General features: G+C 53.5%; 2 protein-coding genes and 1 pseudogene across 7 annotated transcripts in view; all 3 read right to left on the bottom strand.

The window, feature by feature from the left end:
• Positions 1-1,907: 1,907 nt before the first annotated feature.
• On the bottom strand, positions 1,908-2,036 carry LOC114623109 (annotated as a pseudogene).
• A 6,390-nt stretch (positions 2,037-8,426) lies between these two features.
• Slc35c2 (solute carrier family 35 member C2) lies at positions 8,427-19,423 on the bottom strand. 4 transcript variants are annotated; one of them, XM_028769604.1, is made up of 11 exons: positions 19,332-19,423; positions 18,174-18,329; positions 15,085-15,439; positions 14,643-14,793; positions 14,053-14,116; positions 13,397-13,469; positions 12,860-13,028; positions 12,691-12,774; positions 10,293-10,468; positions 9,423-9,552; positions 8,427-9,244 (listed from the first exon to the last, which is right to left on the bottom strand). In XM_028769604.1, the coding sequence occupies exons 3-11, from the start codon at positions 15,202-15,204 to the stop codon at positions 9,117-9,119; spliced, it is 1,095 nt and encodes a 364-aa protein (XP_028625437.1). In that variant the 5' UTR covers positions 15,205-15,439; positions 18,174-18,329; positions 19,332-19,423; the 3' UTR covers positions 8,427-9,116. The 4 variants fall into 4 exon arrangements, with proteins under 4 accessions (XP_028625437.1, XP_028625439.1, XP_028625438.1 ...); XM_028769606.1 differs by having other exon boundaries at positions 8,514-9,244; positions 15,085-17,640; XM_028769605.1 differs by having other exon boundaries at positions 8,514-9,244; positions 15,085-15,436.
• Positions 19,424-20,672: 1,249 nt separating this feature from the next.
• Elmo2 (engulfment and cell motility 2) overlaps positions 20,673-22,547 on the bottom strand; it is a 35,961-nt gene continuing 34,086 nt past the window's right edge. For all 3 annotated transcript variants that reach the window (XM_028769600.1, XM_028769602.1, XM_028769603.1), the window contains one exon: positions 20,673-22,058. In XM_028769600.1, coding sequence (XP_028625433.1) covers positions 21,858-22,058 — 201 coding nt within the window. In that variant the 3' untranslated portion in view covers positions 20,673-21,857. The remainder of the gene's footprint in view (positions 22,059-22,547) is intronic.

Raw genomic sequence — 22,547 nt, 5'->3', positions numbered from 1 at the left:
CCGGTAAAGAACTTTTCGTGCAAGCACAAGGACCCGAGTTCACCACCTCACCTACATTGTTCTTATTTTTATTTTTTAAAACTTTTTAATGATTCTTTGTTTCACATCATATACCCAATACCATCACCTCCCTGCTCCCCTTATCTGCTATTTGCTCTTGCAACCTCTACCCCCCCAAATAAAACACGCGTGCATAGAAAAACATCTCATCATGGAAGCTGTAGTGTGTCACAGTGTGTCCCACAGTGTACCCCTCTGTCCACACATCTTCACTTGCAAATGTTCATTGCACTGAGGCACTTATCTGGTTTGAGACCTCTGGCTTCTGTGACACCATCAGAAGTGTCTCCTCCTGGTTATCCTGTTATTACTCTGGGTCATGGAGATCCTGCAGCTTTGGCTCAGTAGGACCAGCCCTCTCATGGTACCAACCATTCTCAGATGATACACATTTTGGAGTGGGCCAACTCAGAGCCCTGGACCTGGGCCTGGGTAGTAGCTGAGCCGGTCAGCCAGCGTGCTAGCTCACCCTCATGTGTTCCACAAGAGCAAGCTCTCCAGCATTGCTCCAGTTAGACCATGAGATGCTGCTGGAGATGCTGCTGGAGGAGATGCTGCTGTCTGCAGGAGGCAGGCTCAGCTCTCCTGCTCTCATGCCCTCAGGGCCAGCTCCCCTACACCTTCAGAGCCAACTCCACTCTGCTGCCTAGTCAAGGTGTGAGGCCCACGATCCTACGTGCTGCAGCCTGTGAGGGGCTGGACCAGCTCTCCTGCTCTCACGCCCTCTGGGTTGGCTCACCCATCAGGGTCAGCTCCACTGTGCTGCCTGGGTGAGGTGCAGGGCCCGCTCTTCCAAGTGCTGCAGCCATTGAGGGGGAAGGGCACCGCCCCGGCACCCATACTACCTAGAAGCAGATGATTGGCTGCTTCTCGCTCTCCCACAATCTCGCCCTCAGGGAGCCAGCTCACCTGCACCCCACCCCCCACCCCCACCCAGGGTCAGCCCTACAATGTTGTCCAGGTGAGGTGCAGGGCGGCTCTCTCGAGTGCTGCAGCCAGTGAGGGGCAGGGCTAACTCTCCTTTGCTCATGACCCTGTGGACAACTTTCCTATTGAAGGAGTCAGGTCTCCCACACCATCCCCTACAACCCCCATCCCCTGCCACCAGGGCCAGCTCCACTGTGCTGCCTGGGTGAGGCACAGGGCCCACTCTTCCAACTACCGCCACTGTTGAAAGGTGAGGCCAGCTCTCCAGAGTGTCCCCACCAGTGAGAGGTGGGGCCAGTTCTGCACAGCCCCTGGACATCCATGTGACCCCTGGGAAGCTGTTCAGGCCAGGGACATTCCCATGTTCTTTAGTGGTAATTTGAGCCCCGGATATCGACACCATCTCCTGATGCTGTGTAGCCATGGACCCAGATGTGACCCTTAGTGGCAGCTAGGGTTTGGACCTCAGCATGGCCACAGGTGACAGGGCTGGATCCTCCTCTCCACTGTTCCTCGAGTCTCCAGTTCCATCTCTCCCCACAATGCTCAAGCTGCCCCACTTCTCTCTCCCACCTGTCCACCACACACTCACACACTGTGGTGGCTCCCGGTGCAGGCCAGCCATGTGGTTGGTGGGCCCCTGAGTGACACTCTCCATCCACACATGGCATGGTGTGGAGGGAAGCAGATGCCTACACCTGCCTGTGCCCTGCATGGGGGAGGGGGAACAGGTCGGGTGGCACGGTGGTCTGCAGGTCTCTGTGTGCATAGGAGTAGGTAGGGTTCTGCTTATCTGTACCATGGGGTGGCAGGCAGGTCTGTGGGCATTTTTTTCTCTGCCCACACTACGTGGCATGGAGAAACACAGGTCTGTCTATCTTCCTCCTCCCGGGCTGCACTGCCTGTATTTGATTTGATTTTTATGTGTCCTAGGCATAAAGCAGTTTTGACCACCAAGCCAGACATCAAGCTAAGACGAACACTGCTCTGCCTCTGACTGATGTAAGGACACCATCAACAAGGTGTCTCTTTGCCCATTGCCGGGGGGGGGGACCTTTTTTTTCTTTTAAGGAAAAAAAATCAAGTGTAGCACATGTTTGTAATCCAAGCTGGGGTACAGCAGGTAAAGTGGGTAACGGGTGAGAGGAGAGGAAGGAGAGGCAGACCCTAGATTCTGGATCACTGGCCTGTCAGTCTAGCCTACTGAATGAGTTCCAGGCCAGTGGGGAAACTCTTCAAAAAACAAAACAAGACTGTGGACAAGTCCTGAGAAACAACCACCACGTTGCCTGTTGGCCCCCATGCACAGGCACACATAGCACATGTTTGTGCATGCATGCCACTCCCCCCCGACCCCCGCCACACACACACTACCTTCCAAACAAACAACGCAGCCATGTGGAATTTGTATGTTTCAAAGAGCATACATACTTGATGACCCCAGAAAATAGGTCTTATTATTTCCCCTTTCAGACTCAGAAGAGGAGGGGCAGAGAAGTAGGGGTTTCCTAGCCGGAAATCAATAAACATAGGCCCCCAAGGACAGGCCTTGGCATACAGTTGGGTCAGAGTACACACTGGCTGTCTTTGCCTGGGAGATGGGCTTTTCCCAGGGCTTCTGTCTCCTGGGAAACAAAACACGCGAGAGGGTTAAATTTAGAAAAGCTAAGCAGGTTAGACTAGACCCTTATCCACCCGGGCAGCAGACTCAGGATGGGAAATTGGCTTCAGCCACAACGAAAACATAGAAGACGAAGTCTTGACACCTGTGAAATGAGAAAGGGAGAAACGGTGAGTCTTGATGGGAGTTGTATAGGTGTGTGCGTATGTGCACGTGTGCGTGAATGTGTGTGTGGTGTGTATGTGTGTGTGGTGTGTGGTGTGTATGTGTGTGTGTGTGTGTGGTGTGTATGTGTGTGTGGTGTATGATGTGTGTGTGGTGTATGGTGTGTGTGGTGTATGATGTGTGGTGTATATGCGTGTATGTGTGCCTATGTGTATGAATGTGTGTGTGTGTGTGTGTGGTGTGTATGTGTGTGTGTGGTATGTGTATGTGTGTGTGGTGTGTGTGTGTGTGTGTGGTGTGTGTGTGTGTGTGGTGTGTGTATGTGTGTGTGGTGTATTATGTGTGTGTGGTGTATGATGTGTGGTGTATATGCGTGTGTGTGTGCCTGTGTGTATGAATGTGTGTGTGTGTGTATGTGTGTGTAAATTGGCAGCAGCCAGAGACAGACCCAGGCTTGGATTGGTGAGAGGAGAGCTCCTGGCTCAGTGTAGGCAGCCTTGCCCTGTCTGAGAGTCCTGGGAGGTGACAGGGTACACAGGCAGGCGACCAGCTGCTAAAGCGCAGAATAACAAACATTTCCTAGTCCGCATGTCACCCCCGTCCTCAGGCTCTTCCTCCTGCCCAGATGCCTTTCTCCAGTACCATCTTCCTGCAGAAAGTCCCTGTCCCTTCACCCTGCCACCCAGCACGTCTCGATTAGTACCGCTAAATGGCAAGCCCAGAGGTACAGTGAGGGAAGGGCTGGTAATGAACTCCCATTGGTTTCCTTCGCGAGATCACTGCCTTAATTTACGAGGCCTGAGTGAGTCTCATTTCCCCAGTGCACGTTGAGTAATTAACTATTAATAAAAGCATTACCGAGTTAACCACGGGGGCATGTTTAATTCATGGGGCAGCTGGGAACAAGGCTCAGTGGGGGCTTCCTCTTAGGGCCAAAAGATAGCAGCAGGGGGCCCTGCCCTGCTAGACCTCACCCTCCTGTGGTAGGCTATTACTGCTGCCCCTAGGCAGAGGGGCCTGATTGGCAGGAGGGCCTCAAAACTGCCTGGCATCCCTCTATGAGGGTGGCAGTGCTGGGGAGATGAAGGTGTGGGGCTCTGGGAGGAAGGACTCTGTTCAGTGACCAGGGTAAGTGACCTTGGGCAAGTGACCTTGGGCAAGTAGAACAATCTCTCTCAGCCCATTCTGTAATCTGGAAACTGGAACTTTAAATAACAACCACTTCCAGAGTGCAGGCTGAAGAATTCAGGGGTGGCACAGATGGGCAAACGGTGAAACTTCTGTATGGGTGCTCTCCAGGACCTGCAAGTGCACACTGCTGAGGTGACAGCGAGGGAGGCGAGACACCTGTTCCTTGAAGAGGACAGGGTGGACAATCCCTGTCAGAATATCTTCCAGGGTCCATGCAGTGTTCAGAAGCAAGCCAGTTCCTCCCACCCCTTCTGTGCGCTTCCACCTAGCCACAGTGACCTTGATCTGACAGCGGGAGCAACATCCTGGCACCCCCACCTCTGTGTCTTTATGTCTGTCTGCCCTTTGTGTGCCATGCTTTTTGCCCTTGTATCTCAGCAAGCTCCTGAGGACTAAATTCAAAAGGCCAGGTCTTTCTCAAAGTGGCTCTCCTGACCCACATGGGTTCAGACGACTGTTGTGCTCTTTTGTGTCTCTCATCCTACCACTGTCTGCTTATCTCCTCATCAACCACCTCTCTATCCATCTGCCAACTCATGCATCCATATATACATACACCTACATACCCATCTACTCACCCGTCCATCCATCCGTCCGTCCGTCCGTCCATCCATCCATCCATCCATCCATCCGTCTATCCATGCACTCATTCATGCATCTATCCATCTAGTCATTGATCCATCCGCCCATCAACCCATCCATCTATGCATGTATCCATCCATCCATCCATCCATCCATCCATCCGCCCAGTCCATCCATGTACTTATTAATTTCCTTATCTACTAACTTCCCTATCTATCTATCTATCTATCTATCTATCTATCCATGTATGTATGTATGTATGAATGTATCTATCATCCATCATCTCTCCATCCATCTATCCATCCATCCATGTACCTATTCATTTCCTTTTCTATCCATGTATCGATGTATCGATGTATCGATGTATCTATCTATCTATCTATCTATCTATCATCTATTCATCCATCCATGAGTCTATTTATCCATCCACCCACTTATCCATCAATCCACTTACCCATTTCCTCATCTGTCCATTCATCTACTCATTCATTTACCCACCCAGCCATCTATTTCATTTATCCACCCACCTACACTCCCATCTCATCCCCCCCCCATCCATCGATGCACCCAACGGTTACCCAGTCAGTCATCTACCCATCATATGTCCCGAAGGCCTTCAGTGTATATCTCTGAGCCCGCTGAAATTCTGGGCAAGTCTGGCTATCCTTAGATGAACATTTCCTAACGTTTTAGGAGGTAAAAGCTGCTCCTCAAAGAATACCCATGTGCACATGCATGCTAGTGACCTTCTCTGCAGGCTCGTGGACATCTCTGATGGCCCTGGGTCTTGGTTGTTGTCCTGAGAATGTGGACACCAAGATACAGTGGGGGACTGTCTTGATTTGAAGAAAATTGCCTACTGGGAGTCATGCCTCATTCCAGTGGCATGCCCACTGCCAGTGACAGAGGAGCAACAGGTAAACGTGGTGCCTCTCATCCCTCCAGGGAGCTCTGAGGGACCACTGAGTTCAGAGCTCTGCTCAAGTTCCTAGAGGGCGCGGCAGGTCTTTAATGACTTCCATGATCTCCATGGCTTTAACCAGCCAGGCACCTGCTGATGTTCCAGAAGCATTTCCTGAATGGATTCTGATGGATTTCCTGGTCCCCAGCAGGAGAGTTCTTCTCAGACATTAAGAGAAAGGTTTGGCCCTGCCACCAGATGCCAGGGCCTGGGGGTTGCTGGCCTGCTTCAGGGAAATGTACTAGGTTGCCAACGAAACTGTAAATAACCATGGGAACAGCAGGCAAGCTCATTGGTTGCTGTGATGCTGGGGGAAGGGGCCTGGCTGAGGTCAGGGCTGTGTGGCTAGGGGGCAGGCGGAGGTTGGACTGGCAGCTCATGGCTGGTGGCAGGGGAGGGGAACTTGCCTATTTTACTGAACAAATCATTTCAAAATTACAACTAGTACCGCCCACTCACACTTAAAACAAACAAACAAAACAATAAAACATTTTATAGCACTTAGAGAGGGGTGTATGATAAAGTACCACACTATGATGGTCAGACAACAATCTGTGGGAGATGTTGTTTCCACCATGTGGGGCACAGGGATCAAACTCAAATTTCAGGCTTGGTGGCAAGCACTTTTTTTGCCCACAGAGCCATCTTTTCCATTACTGGAAATTCCTCCATGAAACAACACCCATCAAGAGGCTCTTGGGTATAACCCCTAAATGTTGGGGCTCCTCTCCCTTGTCACCTGGGTAGGTTGTGGCATCTTCAATCTGGATACCGAGAGCCAATAACGGTGCATCTAGCACTATGAGTGGATTTCCGTACATTTCTTTGTCTCCACGGCTGCTCAGGAGATAGCATTATTCCATTTATGGGTAAAGAAACGGACTGGGCTGGGGGGGATCAGCAACTGCCCACTGGGGCAGAGAAAAAATGGATGACTTCTAGATCCTCAGCCTCTGCGAGGTTAGTTTCCACAGCCAAGATGAAATAGGTCCATGAATTCTAGCTGTGCTGGGCCACCTGGCATTAAATAACTTACATGGAGGGCCAGGGAGTGGCCTTTCTGTCCTGTTCTTCCCACCCCTGCTCTCTTTCCCTGGGCTAGGACAAAGGACTCTGCCTTCAAGTGCAGGAGTCGGCCATGGGGCCAACATTCCCTGGATGGCTTCCCCTGGAAAGATGCTCCAAGGTCCTCCACCCTCAGGTCTTTTGCCTGTGCCAATTCATGATAAATAAGAAGCTTGCTGGTACCATGGGGCAAATTCTCTCAGGTTACTGGGATCTTCACAGCACAGGAAGAAACAGATGGAGATGATCCCCTGAGCTCCAAAGGTAGAAAGGGTACCAGAATTAAAGATGCAGGTATACCAGGCTCTCAGCAAACCTCTGGCTTGTTCTTGTCTGCACACCAACCACAAGCATCCTAGTATATTGGGGTCATTAACCTTTCTCCCACTGTGGGCTCCTGGGAGAGGTGGTGGGCATGTAAGCACTTAAAACTCAGACCTAGGTCAACCGCCACCCCCCCTTTCCACTGCTGCAGCAGCCTGGGAGCTGGGGACAGACTTGTACAGCCTCAGAGACCAGTCACATCCTCAGCTTCCCTCAACCTGGGCAAACGCTGAGTTGCCATGGTGACGCTGCAGCCCCCAAGATGCAGTGGCTGCAGACAGCATGGGTGGTTGGAGGGCTCAGGGCTGAGGGTGGACAGTCTAGACCAGGAGGCCAGGCAACTGGGTGGGCCGGGTGGGGGAGGAGGGAAGGGAGGCCTCCTCTAGGCCTGGCTGGTAATTGCTGCTAAGTGAGGGGCTGTCATTGAACCCAACATGTGAGTGGCGAGGACCCACTCCACACCCTGTAATTACTGCACCAGACAGCAGTGCCAGATTGTGTCCTGGAGAGGGGGCGGTGCAGAGCAGACAGGAAGCTCTCATCCACCTGAGCCTGTGGGCTGTGCGGCTCTCTCCCTCACAGGCAGCCTTCTTGGCCCCTCCTGGCCTGGCTCTTCCCACATCATTGGGTTGGAACAAGAGCATTCTGTAATCCTGACCTCTGAGCTTGCAGGCCCCAGACAGGCAGGGGCCAGCTAAGGTAGCTCTCTGGAGTGTGGAACTGGCAGGGAACTGGGATTCAAGGCTGATCACCGGTTCAGTTCCTTTGAGGTTGGCTGCTCCTGGGCCTCAGTCTCCCTGCCAGACTCTGAGCTCACAGGGATCCCTCTACAGCAGGGATGGGGAAGAACTCACTTTTGGAAACCAGATTTTACTGGGATGTAGCCACGCCCCTTTGTGTCTGTGCCATGCAAGGGTTCTTTTCTGCTTCAAGTTGCAACAGACACCATATGGTCCTCAGTGGAAATATTTACTATCTGTCCTTCCCACAAGCCTGGAGTCCGGCTCGTGTTCTGGGTAGAACCAATGCTGCTCCAGCCGCACCAATTCCACACAGAGCCCCTCCTGGGTCTTTGCCCAAAGCCACACAGACATCACTGCGTCGGGCACCCTCTGCTGCCAGGGTTTGGACAGGGGTGGCAGCAGGCAGGGCTGGAACCACAGTGTGGGCAAATGGCGCCACCTGCTGTGAGTGTCTGAAGCACTTCAAGCAAGCCTCCTGGGCCAGCATCTCCCCTGCTGAGGCAGAGGAGAACTCTGAGGAAGGTGCAACCATCAGGTGTCAGGTCACAAGAGGGCTCAGCCCCACAGCACAGCCTAGAGAAGGGCACAAATGGCTCACGTTACAGAACCGAGTCCCTCCTGCCCTGTGCCAGTAAATTCTTCCTTTTCTAAGTCTTGGTCTCTTGGTTCTCGGCAGTATTTTAAGAATACATAACACTTAATCCGTAAGATTTTCCAGAAAGCTTGAGATAGACAATATCCCCTTTTTAAAACCCCACCTTTTAAAAACAGATACACAACCTACAGCACAGAGAAACTAAGTTATCCATTTAAGGTCACACAACAAGTACAAGACGGAGCCAGAATGCAAAGCTGGGCTGTGGAACTGGCGGTCTGCAGAGGATGGCACTGAGCAAACACTCATTTATTTCCTGTGGTGGGTCCATGGTGTGGCCCCAAGGATGGGGCCTGGGGCACAAAGAGGAGCATGGGCTACAGAAGGCAGGGCAGACGGCAAGGCCCCAGGCAGGGAATGGAGGAGAGGCCAGGTTCCAGGGCTCTCCTTGCTCTCATGCCTTAGGCAACACTGGGCTGTGGAGAAGGAAATCATTATTTCAACTATAAATAAACCTTCTCTCTGAGGAAGCTGCTGTCCAGGTGATGAGGCCCAGCCTCTCCATGACTCCTTTCCAGCTGCCCCACAATCCGAATCTGAAAAGCTACCTCACCTCTTAATTCACCCTGGCTCTTGGAGCCAGAGCAACGGTGGAGACAGGCCACTGGCTCCCTTCACTGACAGCTCAGGTCTGGGGTTAGCCTGGCACTCACTATTTGGGACCAAGCTCCACATTAAGAGCAGGAGTCTCAGAGCCTTACAGGCAGCTCTGAGGCCACCACTTGCAGCTGCTCTGAGGAGGTGGCTGGGCCCCTGAACCTGGTCGAGATTTGCCAGGAGTGCTGACCGCAGAGTAGCCTGCGTCTGCTGCTCCTGGGCTGGTCATTGTTGCCCCTGGGTCACAAAATACTCCTCTTCACCGTCCTCTTCCTCCTGATGGCTGCTCTGGAGCAGCAGCTCCAGGTCAGCGTTGGACCCCAGGCCCTTCAGGGGCTTAGGGCCACCATCACCTTGGGGTAGATACACCACAGTTACTGACCTAGTAAACTTCTCTGGGGATGGCCCCATGTCCTCCCAGGGTGGCAGCACCATTTGGCACAAGTCCCATGCTACAGCAACAGCTGGTTAGAGGTGGCTGGATGGCGGGACAGTCAGTAATACCAAGCCCTGGGAAGGAGGCCACGGTACCTCTGGAATGTAGGGCCTTGAGGGCCACATGCAGGGAGATGCCCGAGAGGCAGAGGGCGAAGCCCAGCCAGTTCAGGAGGCTGATCTGGTCACCCAGGAGGTGAGCTGCCAACAGCAGGGTGCAGACTTCCTGTGGGTAGAGGCAAGACATGGGTTAGAAGCTGACTCTGTGGTCAGGAGGGCAGGGCTCTGTGTACACTGAGGCCGAGGCCAGACCAGCTGATGTGACAAGCAGAAGTTGGGACCTCTGTGCCCAGATCACTGGCCTACAGACCTGGTGTTACTAAGACGCAGATGCATGACTCTCAGCCAAAGCAGAATGCCAACCAACCCCCAAGACTACTACTGTACAGGTGCCCTCAGCAGTTAGGGAGTCTGCTGTTGCTAGGCACCCACAGATAGACAGCTCTCAGCATGGCTTTGTTGAGACAGGCCTCTCCTCATCATAGCTAGAAGATGCTTAACACCCAAACCTTTGCTTTGGGTGTCACTGCTCCAGCATGGGGTCTACCCGGCCACACAGAAACTTCTCCATAGACTTGGCCCATGTGTCCAGCTCTCAATGCTGGGACTTTTCACCGATCAACCTTGAGTGCTCCAGGCTACCTACCATGTAACTCAAGCTGCCAGTCCGGTACAATGTAGGCACACCACAGGCCTGGTGTGTGAGGCCTGGCCTGCATCCTCAGAGCTATGTGCTGGCGACAAGTGACACTTGCTCAACTCCACAGGGGAAAGCCACAGCACACCCTGGGCCATATTCTGCCGCCTGTTCTCCAACCCTCTCAGAGTGCAGAAACAGGCAGAGCTGCTAGAAGCCCTCCTGGGGCTCCTTCCAGGGTAGGTTTGGGGTCACTTTCTAGTGTGTACCTTAAAAATGCCAGCGATGGAGAGTGTGAGGCTCGATGTTCTGGAGACCAAGAGGAACTCAGAGAAGCCCAAACCAAAGGCCAGAATCCCGCCAAGGAGGAGGCTCCCAAGAACCCGCAGGAGCAGCCCTGTGTCCTGGAAGCGGAAGATCTTCTCAGAGGTGGACAAATGGAGACCTGAAAGCAACAGGGAGAGAGTGGGAGGCGAGGGCCTGCACAGCCTGGCTGGTCCTACTCAATAACCGCTGTGTTTCCTCAGCATGGTGTGCTGGGGTGTAGGGGATGGGGCTGGTTATCTGAGGTAGGAGAAAGAATGGGAGCTTTAAAATAGTCCCCCCCACAGATGGCCTGAGACTCAGGACCAAGGTGGGTACTACAGAGCCCAGGCCAATGCATGTCCATTATCGGAACAGGAGGAATTGTATCTGTGGGCTCCAGTGGAGGCTGACTGTATAGGAATGCAAAATATACATCTATGAGATCCCTCACCTTCAGATTATCTGCAAGTGAATGTACACACATGCACACGCACACGCACACACACACACTACTGACAACCCAGAGCCTTATGCTCTACCACTGATCTATACAGCCCAGCTTCTGGGCCTTACTACTATAAAGCCATGTATGAACTATGGTAGAGACAGCCCCTTTTGGCTGTGGGTTTCCCTACTGACAGAATGACAGGACAGCGACTAGATTGTCACTTCTTCAGTATGACATTCAGCTCTAATGAGCTTATCTCAAAAATAAAAACAACCCCCCATAACCCCTGAGCTGAGTTGGTGGTACACACCTGTAATCATAGCATGGGGGTAGGGGGCAGATGACTGGTTCAAGGATCAGCTACACAGAAAGCTCAAGTCCAGCCTGGGCTACACAATACCCAAACCACACATATGTAAACTCAGGATGAAGCTGCGGCCCCTTGCCCCAGAGCATACTGAACAACACACCAATTTTTGCTTAGATTTTCCGGCGGTGGGGGGGCTCCTTCTTAAAGGGTTCCCAGGCTCGTCCTACAGCAAGGGCACAGGGTGTGTTAAGAGTGGATGAGGTTGGCATCCACTGGGCACAGGAGACACAGGAGGGCACTGAAGAGAGATGAGAACTTTGGGGGGTTAAGAAGGGGGTAGGGGTGCAAAATTCCACAGCAGCGTGCCCCAGGCCAGCAGCCTGGCGACGATGAGAGCCATCTTGTTTGGTGCCGGGCTCAGAGCGCTGCAAAGGCAAATTGAAGGGAATTGGGGAAGAGCAACATAAGTAATGAAGGCGCTTGGGGGATTAATTTACCAGAGAAGATTAAAGGCGCTAAGTCCATGCAGCTTTGCTAAGTGGCAGCGACCAGGGGCTTGCGGATGAGGTTTGCAGAGCGGGAACAGTGAGAGGGCCTGGAAGGGGGTGAGTGTGGTGTTTGCTACAAGGGGCATAATGAAGGAATGGGGAGAGATTTGAAAAAGGAAAAGCATGAGGCTCCACACACAAGTTTCCCGGACAACGGGGCTGCGGAATAATTTCCTCACAGAGGCTGGAGACGCTTCGCTGCTTGAAACTTAAATGAATGTGGGATGGAATTTTCTGTAATGACCCTGAGGACAGTTGGGACGCTGAGAAGGAAGGTAAACAAGGGACAAAGACTAATCCCAAAGCACTGGAGGAAGACAGGTGACAACATTCTGTCCACCTTGTACACCCCCTGGCCTTGCTTCTCCTCAAAGCCACAGGAGACGGAACAATTGTCCATGTACCCAGGCTGTCCCCCAACCCCAGCTGTGGAAGGCGCCACTCTGCCCATGCTGGCAAACATCCACGGCCCAGCTCCAGCCCTGCTTGCCAGGGTACCCGGATGTCATCAGTTCACCCACCCCTGACTCATCCTCTACCACCCGCCTCTCCAATCCAGACATTCCACCTGTGACAGACAGGGACTCTGCTCCCTGGGAGGCATGTACACGGTATGACAGTGGGCCTAGCCTCCTGATGCCAGGCTGGGGGCACCTAGTCTGGCTTGCTTATGAGGTATGGGACTGTGGGCAAGTTTTCAACGTTATCTGTTTCCTCAGTTTCTTTCTCCTGCTGAATAGGGATGACAACAGCCCTCCATATCTGGTCATAAGGTGATGTCAAACCTATGCACTTAAAAGGTCACAAATAGCTCAGGTGCCTCTGGGCTCCTCACCCTCCTCGCTGGCTCCTTGTATTTCACACCTAATTCCTCTGCATCTTTGCCTCATGGGATCTAGTCATTCTGTGTATCTGTCTATTCCCAAACCACAGATGCTGGGGAGGGACTGAGTTCTGGATCCAGGCAACCTCTGTGGCTAGCCTTGTGCTGAGCTCAGAGTGGTAATGTTGGATCCACTGTTCTATGGTACCCAGAGGGAGAAGACCGAACATACCTTCAAATATAGCAAAGAGAGGGAAGAGCCCCAAAAACATGAGTGGCTGCAGGTGGAACATGGTGTCGATGGGATTCTGGAGGCCTGCAGGACAGGACAGGGCAAGTTTTGTCAGGCTGGGCCTGTTGGCCTATGTTTACCCAGCCCCCAACCCTCCCCAGGGGCTCACCGAGATCGGCTTTCTGCAGAAGCATCTGTGTAAGGGTCCAGCGGATGCCACCAATGAACGAAGCCCCCAGCACCAAGGCAAAGCCCTCCACATTGAACTGTGTGGACTTGTAGGTAAACATGAAGAGGCCCCCAGCGATGAGCAGGACTACCAGGACCAGGGCTGCACGCTAGAGGGGAGACAGTACAGCTCACTGGAGCTCCAGGCTCAAGTATGTGCCAGGTTTGCACTGGGGGTCAGCACCCTTCCTTCTATGCCTCATCGCCTACAAAGGTCCTGGCCCACTGACGGACTCATGCAGTGGGCATGTTCCTAATGTCATACTTATTATGAAATACTCAAGGACTGGTCCCCATTCCAGGCTCCAAGTGCCCCTCCCCCAACAATCAGGAGCCACCGAGTTGCCCACGCTGACCCTGCCGCACTTGTTTCTAAACATTCGGTCATCATCCTATCTAGGTCCCCTCCCAGAGAAAGGCATTCCAGAGACAGGGGCCGGCAGTCTCCTGCCTCAGAGACAAGGGATGTGGGGCTCACCAGCTCCTCCAGCTTAAAGATCAGAGAGAAGATCAGGATAAAGAGCACAGCAGAGGATTTGGTCATTGTGTACCTGGAGTAGAGCAGAGACCCACAATGCATGGCTGCAGACCCACCTGAGGGCAACCAGACCCCAAAGACCGAAAGGAGCCAGCCAGTGGGGTCTGTGCGGCTATGCCACCTTTCGTAGGAAGAAGTCTCTAAGAGGCCTGACTGTCACTGGGGGGTGAACTGTGGGTCTAACAGCAAGCTTACTCAGTCTGTTCTTTACCTGGCTGTTGGTAGAGACCAGGTAAGGATGACAGGAACTTGGATAAAGAGAAGTGAGGGGCTGGACTCTCTGAAGCGACAGGTGGGCTGACACGCGGTGCTCCACTGCCTGGTCCTCCTCTCTGCCACCTGCCTCCTCCCATCCCTAACCCCTACCCACCCTGGAAGAACTCATGGCTGCTCTGTCTAGCCCCTTGGCTCCCCCTTGGCTCCCCCTTGGCTCCTGGCCAGCAGGTACAGCCTATCTCTCTGCTCTGGGCTTATGAAAGAGCTGGAGGCTTCCTGGAGTGCTGCCAGGTGCCGGGGAGGAGGCGGGGGGGGGGGGGGCTGCTGGCCAGAGCAAGTAAGCTTGGCCTGAAGGGGGCAGAGGTGTGGTCAGTACTCACAGCGACACAGTGATGTAGAGGAAGCTCCAGTTGGACAGGCCCACGTCAAGCGCTGTTGCCAGTGCTGTGGGGACAGGGACACCCAGCCAGGGCAGCCAGTTGGCAAGCATGAGGCTGAAACACCTGAGGCCCTGCCTGCTTTTCCTTTCCACCAAGCAATTCAAGGTGAACCCCTAGTCAGAGTCTATGTGCTTAGGGCTGGGGCCCATCCTGACTGGCTAGGCCTGTTACTCAACTCTGCTAAACAGTTCAAACAGTTCCACACAAGAGGATTAACTGCTCAAGGGGCACATGGCCCCCCACTAGCCCAGCCTGCTAACCCCCTTTCCTCCTACTCCTCTGTCCAGCAGAGTTCTCAGCTCCCTTTCTGACCTCTTGCCCACTCAAGACTAGTCCCAGGAAATCTTTTACCCCAACCCAGCATGGCCACATGGTTCTGTTCTGCGCTTGGAGCCACCGAGGACCACATGAACCAGCACCGACAAGGACGCTGCGTGCTTGGCTGAGACACAGACTTGGGAGGTAGGGGCAGGTAGTGTGTGGCCACAAATGCTTCTGCTTTCTGGCAGCGCTCTTCACGCTGGGCTTACCTGTGGGGGCCACTCTTCTGAGGTAGTCAGTCCAGCTGAGTACCACCCGGGCCCTGTGGCTGGAGCACTGGACCAGTGCCCTGGACAGGGCAGAGAAAAGGAAGATCACGGCCAGGTGCAGCATGGTCATGAAGAGCGGAAAGTGGAAGCTCTGTGGGACCCAAAGCAGACAGCGGGAGTGGAGAGATGCCACACAGCCCCGTTATCTCCTCCCTGTGGTGGCAGGGGCCAATCCAGTGCTCTGCGTGACCCCGTGGAACAAAGGGTTAGTCCCCACTGTGGAGGTCACACAGAGAAGTGGCAGCCCAGGAACTCACTCCCTGCCCAGTTTCCTTACCAGCACCCCTGGAAGCCACCTGCTTAGGCCACCTGGGACCAGCATCCAGGAAAAGCCACCATGACCCAGTGCAAGTGTACGACTACGGCTGCCCTCGCCCGTTACCTTTGTCAGCCATTTGTTGTAGAACGTGATCCCTATGGAGAAGGCGTAGTAGAGGAGGACCAGACCCAGGGTCAGCACTGCCTTCCACACAAAGGCGACGTCCAGGGCCCACCTCCCCATCCGTGGGCCAGCAGGAATGGGAGCCTCTCTTGAAGATGGCTGGCAGGGAGAGCCAGCAAGACTGGACCACGGTTTTCAAAGGGCAGCTCTCCTGGCTGGAAGAGTTCTCCCGGCCTCCATGATGTGGAACGGGCACTGGGCCCTTGATGGAGTCCTCACCTAAGGGGCTGGTGACCACAGCCAAACTGTCCCATGGTTAGCTGGATGCAGAGGTCACAGGCCCCCAGCTCTACTGCTGGAGAGAAGAGAGGCGAGGTCTGGTGGCGTGGCTACAGACCAGCTCTGGCCACCAAGAGACAGCAGAGGGCACGGGTCCCACCCCAGTCCAGGTATTGAGACTCAAGTGTACATTCAAATTGTCTTCCACATGGCCCTACTATGACTTTCAACAGATAAACAGTGGTCTCATCAGCCCTTGCTCCAGCCCTTCAGCAGTTCCCAGCTGCCTTCATGAAGGCCAAAGCCCTGCCTGGAGGTCCAAGGTCTAATCTGGTCTAGTCAATCGCTGCTGGTCTGTTTCCAGCAGGGGTGGAGGGAACACCACACCCAGCCCACCCTTCCTCAGTTCGACCCACTTCAGTACAAATTCTCTTCTTCAGGAGCCTGTCTATGGCCCATCGCTCTCCTACTTTTTTGGTAGCAACTGAGAGGGGTGTGATTTGAGTAGGCAGACCTTTTTTTCTTTTTAGTGCTGTGGACAGAACCCAGGGCCTCATGCTCGGGGCCATGCTCTCAGTGGCACACTCCGTTCCCTTGTGTAATGCTTGTAAGGTTACATCCACGAGGGCTGTACAGACACCTGCCCTTCTCTTTGTTCCCTTTCAGTCTGGTGACTCTATGACAGACAGTGTGGATGAGATTTCAGGTCTTTAGGACTCAAGTGGGTCAGCTGTACCTGATCTCTAACAGTTACTCCCAGAGAGGAGTTGCCTGCCAACGCAAACTACCACCTGTCAGTCAGCCCAGCAAGGGCAAGCCTGGCTCAGGGGCCCTGGCTCTGCGTGGGTGAGCCCTGGCTCACTGTTAGGCAGCGTCTGCTTTTTCAGGTGTACTACAGGTATTTCCTCCCCACCGTGCTGAAATGTCAACTCCTCTGGGAGCCTTCCAGAATCATGAGATCAGGCTCTTCTCTGACCAGGCTGGACAGACTGCTCTGCACTCTGGAACCTGTTATCTCATCTCCCAGAGGGCAAACTGAGTTGGCTGTGAGCTTTGTTCAAAGGACTCCTGGACTGTGGCTAAGATAGAGGAGCCCGGGAGCCCTGGGTGGTGACCTGGAGGAGGTGCCAGCGTTTAGTGAGCAGGGACTTTAAAGGCTACAAAGGATTCTGCATTCTGAGCACCTCTGGGAGTCACCAAAGCAAAGGGTTGGCCACTGGCTTCAGCAAATGACATTTTCCAGGGCTCTGCCATACACTGAAATTGTTAAGAACACCATGTGTGCTGCCCAAGTGGAACTAAGAGTTCTCATTCTGGAAAACCTGCTCTGCGGACAGCAACAGCGCTCACAGCTCTGGGGCTGTGGGCATGGTGGCTGCGAGGTTCCCCTCATGGTGGGCTCACTCTCGTGATTGCTACAGCAAGAGGAACTCACCAGTGGTCTCATGGTGACTCCAGCACCACAGAAACGGACAGGGGGACACATGTCTCATTTCACCACCAATACCTTTCTTTCACACCACAGTGTGGGCGCCGCTGACGTCCAGGTTAATAAACAACAGGCTGTGACCCAAGGCATGGTGGGTCCAGGGGGAGGCCCTGCCCTGCTCGGCTAAGGCAGCCTTGTATCCTGACCCACTTTCTAAAGGCTGACATCACCCCCCCGGCATGCAACCAGCTCTGGTCACCATGAACTCCAGAGACAGATCCAACTGCTGACCAGACCTGTTCACCTGGACCACTAATCTCAGGCTCCTGTGGACACTGCTAAACAGCTGGGGACCCAGGGTCAAACCTTCTTCAAACAGACCTCCAGGTTCACATTCTCTCAAGGCTAGGCCTCTGCAGCCTGGCATTACTGACTCTGTCTGGGCGACGTCAGTCTTCTATGCTGCAATCTGTTAACAAATCCCTGTTTCTAGCCACCAGATGCCACAAGCATCATGTCTCTGACCCCAAGTTGTAACAACTCAGACAGTGTCTAGAAATTACTTTGTAGTGCTGGCCTAGCACATGGAGGGTCTGGGTTGAGTCTCCAAAATACTCCAGAACAGCCTAAGAACACCGTAAGAACCACTGCCTCCCCTTCCCAGACAGTCATGGGGATCCTACACGCCAGGTATCCTGTTCCCCTTTCTCTCAACTTACTAACCTGTCTACTTCTGTTCACTTCCTCCTGGGTCACTGTACTGACATCTGTCCACTGTTCAAGCCTTGCTTTTCCTTCAGAGAGCTTGTCCAGCTCCGTCCTCTATGGGGCACCATGCAGGAAGTCACCTATCCCCCCACACAGACAGAGCTCAGCTAGAAAGGACCCCGGAAGCAGACAGCCACTCACTCAGTGTGTCCTCACTAAGCAGTGGTTTGCCTCACACTGGCTACACAGATGTACAACCCCTAAGGTCCTCACCTTCCCTCCATGGTAAGGGAGAGCAGGCTTCTAATCACAGCTACTCAAGCAAGGAATTCAGTAAACTTCCCTTTCCCCGAGAAACAGCGGCTACCTCAGAGCAGGGTGGGGCAGTGCTGTAGCACTTGGCTGCCCTCTACCTCCTCAGCTGGACCGTGGGTGTACAGCTTAGTGCTTCAGAGCACGGACTCTAACATCAAAGACCTGTGAGAAAATCCATCTGTGTCACCTATGACCGAGACTCCGAGTCATCTGGCCTGCGTGGACTCAGTTTCTCTAGCCATGTGGTCTTGGGGCAGGGGTATCACTGGCACAAGGAACAGCACTTGGCATTGGCCTACAGTAGGAGTCATTCTGTCACCTACAGCAAAGCTTCCCAATGCCAGGCCCACTCCCTTACCTCAGTCTGTCAGGCTGTTCACACAGGCCGCAGTTACTCTTTCCCTGCCGCCTCACCAGAGCCCAGGTTTCTGTGGCTCCTCTCACGAAACTGACAGCTTCCTCCTCAGAGACGTAGTGGGTGCAACTTGCCACACTCTCTGGAGTCTTCTGTTTCCTGCAGAGCGGTTTGGCCAGAGCTTTCTCTCTAACTCAGCCTGTAAGCACCACTGAGGCCTGAGGGCTGGAACCCAGCCTCTCTTTGCGGCCCTCATTTCCAACCCACCAAGATCACTCCAATCTCTCTGTGAAGAAAGAGGAGCCCAGTAGCACCAACTGACAGCTCAACCTCAAGGTGCTTCAAGGAGCTATCTTAATAATCCTCAGGTCTCCACCTGCCACAGTTTCCGTTCACCTACTGACTGCACGTGCCTGCAGTCCACAGAGTCAGAGACTGACTGGTGTGATGGACGGTTAGTGTGGTCAACCTGACAGAATCTAGGTTCACCTGGGAGGGGGCTCCGGGCATACGAGAAAGAGAATCTCTTGATCAGGTTAACTGATGTGAGGACACTCATGTAGTTGTGGCCAGGGACTCCTGGACTCCACAAAGAGGGGAGAGGGACACTAGCAAAAACTGATGGCTCTCAAGATTCTATGCCTCAGGACTGTGGAAACGAGGTGACCAGCTGCTTCAAGCGCGGTCTGACCTGACTTCCTCACGACAGACTGCACAAAGAACTATGGGGGGAAATAAGCCCCTTCCTTCCTTTAAGTTGCAACCGGGAAAGAAACTGAGATTGCCGGTTTCAGTAGACTGGAGAGCCCTGGGCTGGGTCCGCAAGTCCTCCCTGGATCCTGCCTGCCAGCTGCAATCCCACGTACGGCCGTGTGCCCAGCACATCAGCCGGTGTCCTCCTCGGCAACCTGATGCTCTCTGCTCTTGTCCCCTTCCCCAGGGCCCCCAGTGCGCGTGGCACTTCCCACCGCGTGACGATTGTGTTTGCTCACGTGTCCCTGCCGCGCCTGCTCGGCAGGACCAATCTGGTTCCCCCACTAAGACCTGGCCCCTCGTAAGTGCTTGGTGAATGCCAGGCGAACGGGCACAGAGCCACAGCAAGGCTGGGGAAACTGAGGCCGGGCGAGAACGCAGGGGACCGCCCACCACACGCCCACTTACCTCCGCCCGGGCTCCCGCCCGGAGACTCCTGCCGGAAGCTCCAGATGGGTACTGTTTCGCTGGAGGCGAGACTTCCGCCGGAAGCCGGTAATGGTGGGCGGAGCCAGAGCGGCTATCTAACTAAGGCGGCCACAGCAAGCTTTCCAACACAGTCCCTCTGTATCTTTCCCCTAATTGAGCACCAGGAAAGAATCACAAATACTAATAACTCTGTAGTGGGCTTTTTTTCTTCTGGGACCACAAGCAGCTGGGAAACGACGTGACAACCATTAAATTTTAGAAAGACGTAAAAGGTCGTGGCAAATAATGGACACTTTGTGAAATTACATATGCCTATAAATTTCTGAGAATTATTCAATAGGCTGAGTACGGGAAGATCATCCCAGAGGAAATGGAACCTGACAGGAAGCGGGGTGAGAAGGATCTAGTCTTACCAGGAGCCCAGGAAAGCAGATTGTGGTGGCCTCTACTCAGATTCTAGGTAGAGTATGTGGGCTAGCCATGCAAGCTAGGGGTGCAGAACTCAGCTGGCCCAGTTCTCAGCTTCTGCTCATCCGGGCTCTACTAGGACTGGCTGCAAACAGGAATCCTTGCACATGACTTGGCTGGGCTCCTGGCTCCTAGCAGAAGGCTCAAGGCCAGAGCGTAAGCTGTGCTTTGTGCACACTGCTGCTGTAGGCTGCTGCCAGCTGGCATCATGAAAGCATTAGTTGATTCAATGCTTCCTAAGACCTACAATGGTGCCCGTCGCAGCCCAAGGTCTTGGCTTCGTTCAGCCCTCAAGGCCTGTGTTGCATCCACTTTCTATGCCTTCTGAAAGCGCCTGTCCTCACCCCCTTCCGACAGTGGCAAGAGGAAGTATCTATTTTCATCACTGCCTTCTTTCAAGCCTCCCAGCTACCACGGCTGCTGATGGGAGCAACAGCTTAAAGCACCAGCTGGAAGGCTGGGCACTAAGTACAGGCAACACACGGGGTGCAGAACATGTCTTCTTTGAAAGGCATAAGTACTCGAGCTGTTCCCTGGCTGTGTCCCTGGCAGGGAAAAAAAGGGAGGATGGGTTCTTGGGGGTGTACAGTATGCTTTTCCAGGCTGTACCCAGCGGGGATGAGCAGGAAACACTCTGTCCTGTACCACAATCTGTGAGCATCCTTAGCCAGCGAGTGTGAGCAGTCTGCGCATGACAGAGCAGGAGAGATGAGGGGAGAGGGAGATGCTCTTGGAAGTGGCTGGGAGCTCTCCAGACGCCCCCAGGCACACTGAGATGAAGGCCGCCGGGTGGGTCCTCACCCTTGGGGCTGGGACCAAGTGCAGAAGGAGAGGTGTTGATAGGAACCAGTCTACATGAAAGAGTATTTATTGAAAACACATCACTGACAGGAAGCCCCTGGCTCTCCGGTTACACTCGGAGCTCATGACTGAGGGCACTACAGTTTTGCTCTCAGTTTTATTTTCCCTTCAACATTCTGTCCTAGGATAGGAAGATCTTATATAAATATATATACATGTCTGTATAAGTATGGCCTATAGTAGAGAAAATATATATACACTCTTCATCGGGTAGTACCCACCATGCCAAGCTACCAGTACTGAATACCACCGTGTGAACATGCGTTCAAGGGAAGAGCTGTGCGTGTGCTTCCAGTGCTGCAGCACCCATGAAGGCCCGTGGCACAGCTGTGGCCCCAGCCGCTGTGAAATCATGGCTAATGGCAGAAACCACAGTGCCAGGAAGGAGAGAAAGGAAGGCAGTGCCCCTTGTCTGGGGGAAAGGGGAAGCAAGCAGAAGGGCCTTTAACTAAGGGGGCATGGGAGCATTCTTCCTCAGCACTGAAAAGATAGAACTGGTGGGGGTGAGCTAGAGGCCTCAGCCTGCCTTTCCCTGCAGCACTCCTAGAGCCTAAGAGAGCAGGACTCAGGCTGGGGCCTCTGCCTGGCCGGGATGAGGCTGAGTGCTTGGGGGGAAATTACTACCTGTCCTAATACCTTCATGGACGAGAGATGGGCATCTCTAGAGACCAGAGATGGTAGGGCCAAACCCCAGAGGCAGCAGCATCTTGGCACAGGATGAGGCTGGAATGAGCCCTCAGAGACCTATTAAGAAAGAGCTCAAGGGCTGTTCTTGCCTGAGCCACTAAAGGCTCTCAACATCCTCAGGCCTCTTGTCTCCATGGCAGCCTTTCATGGACCAGCTCTAGCACACACCAGTTCTCCTGCAAACCAGAGTAGGCTTGAAAGGAAAGGGGATGGCTGTCAGTCGGTCAAGTACCAGATGCAGATGCAGACGCAGATGCAGAGTGGGAGGCAAGAACATCTGGAATTCACTCCTCCAAGCCCAACCCAGGCTCTGTGGTGCTGAGGAGGGCAGCATGCCCTGACTTCATGACTCCCAGTGGATGGAACAGAGAGAAACTCTGGGTCCCACTGGGTTTGAGGAGTAGTTGCCACAATCACTACAGAGTTTGTACAAGTGGAGGGCAAGGCACGGGCGCCAATGTGTCTCTCCTGGGCCCAGTCCTCTGCTGCTCAGCCATAGTGATAGACAAAGTCATAGCTGCTGGGCTCCTTGGGGACTGGAGGTGGTGCCTCCGGGATCTGAATGTTCTCCAAGTCCAGCAGTCGGAGCTTCATCTCCATGCTCAGCAACGTGTCCAAGTCACTCTTGGTTAGCTCACTGGACATATCCTTCCCCAGGAGGGCACTGAGTCCATCAATCCAGATGCAGTACTGTGGGTAAGTTGCAAATGTCACATACTAGCCCCCAGGGCTGCAGTGGGACTTACAGCAGTGCTGTTGGGTACCGTTCAGAATATGCAAAACCCACGGGAGAGGAGAGCAAGGGCAGCTGGGAGAAGAGCATCACTCTCAACTAACTGATGGTCTATGGGGGATTCATGTGGGAACTTAAAAAACAAATGAAATCTGATCTACAATGCAGTTAAGGAGAACAAGAGAACAGAAACCAGGACCAGAGCAGATACCATACACTCACTCAATGAACACACACACAATGAAGACACACTCAATGAACACACTCACTCAATGAACACATACACTCAATGAAGACACACTCAATGAACACACTCACTCAATGAACACATACTCAATGAACACATACTCAATGAATACACACACTCAATGAACACACATACTCAATGAACACACACAATCAATGAACACACACACTCAATGAACACATACTCAATGAACACACAC

Source organism: Grammomys surdaster, unplaced genomic scaffold (assembly GCF_004785775.1).
Source record: "Grammomys surdaster isolate TR1022 unplaced genomic scaffold, NIH_TR_1.0 193, whole genome shotgun sequence".
In the NCBI taxonomy this organism is placed as follows: domain Eukaryota; kingdom Metazoa; phylum Chordata; class Mammalia; order Rodentia; family Muridae; genus Grammomys; species Grammomys surdaster.
The sequence above is the reverse complement of the archived record's forward strand: the minus strand, read 5'-3'. Positions and strand labels throughout refer to the sequence as shown.

Coding starts and splice junctions, on each gene's coding strand:
- Slc35c2 (XM_028769604.1), bottom strand. CDS start 15,204: ATGGGGAGGTGGGCCCTGGACGTCGCCTTTGTGTGGAAGGCAGTGCTG. Junction 13,029..13,396: donor TCTTTAAGCTGGAGGAGCTG/GTGAGCCCCACA, acceptor TCTCCCCTCTAG/CGTGCAGCCCTGGTCCTGGT. Junction 9,553..10,292: donor CCATCGCTGGCATTTTTAAG/GTACACACTAGA, acceptor CTCTACCCACAG/GAAGTCTGCACCCTGCTGTT.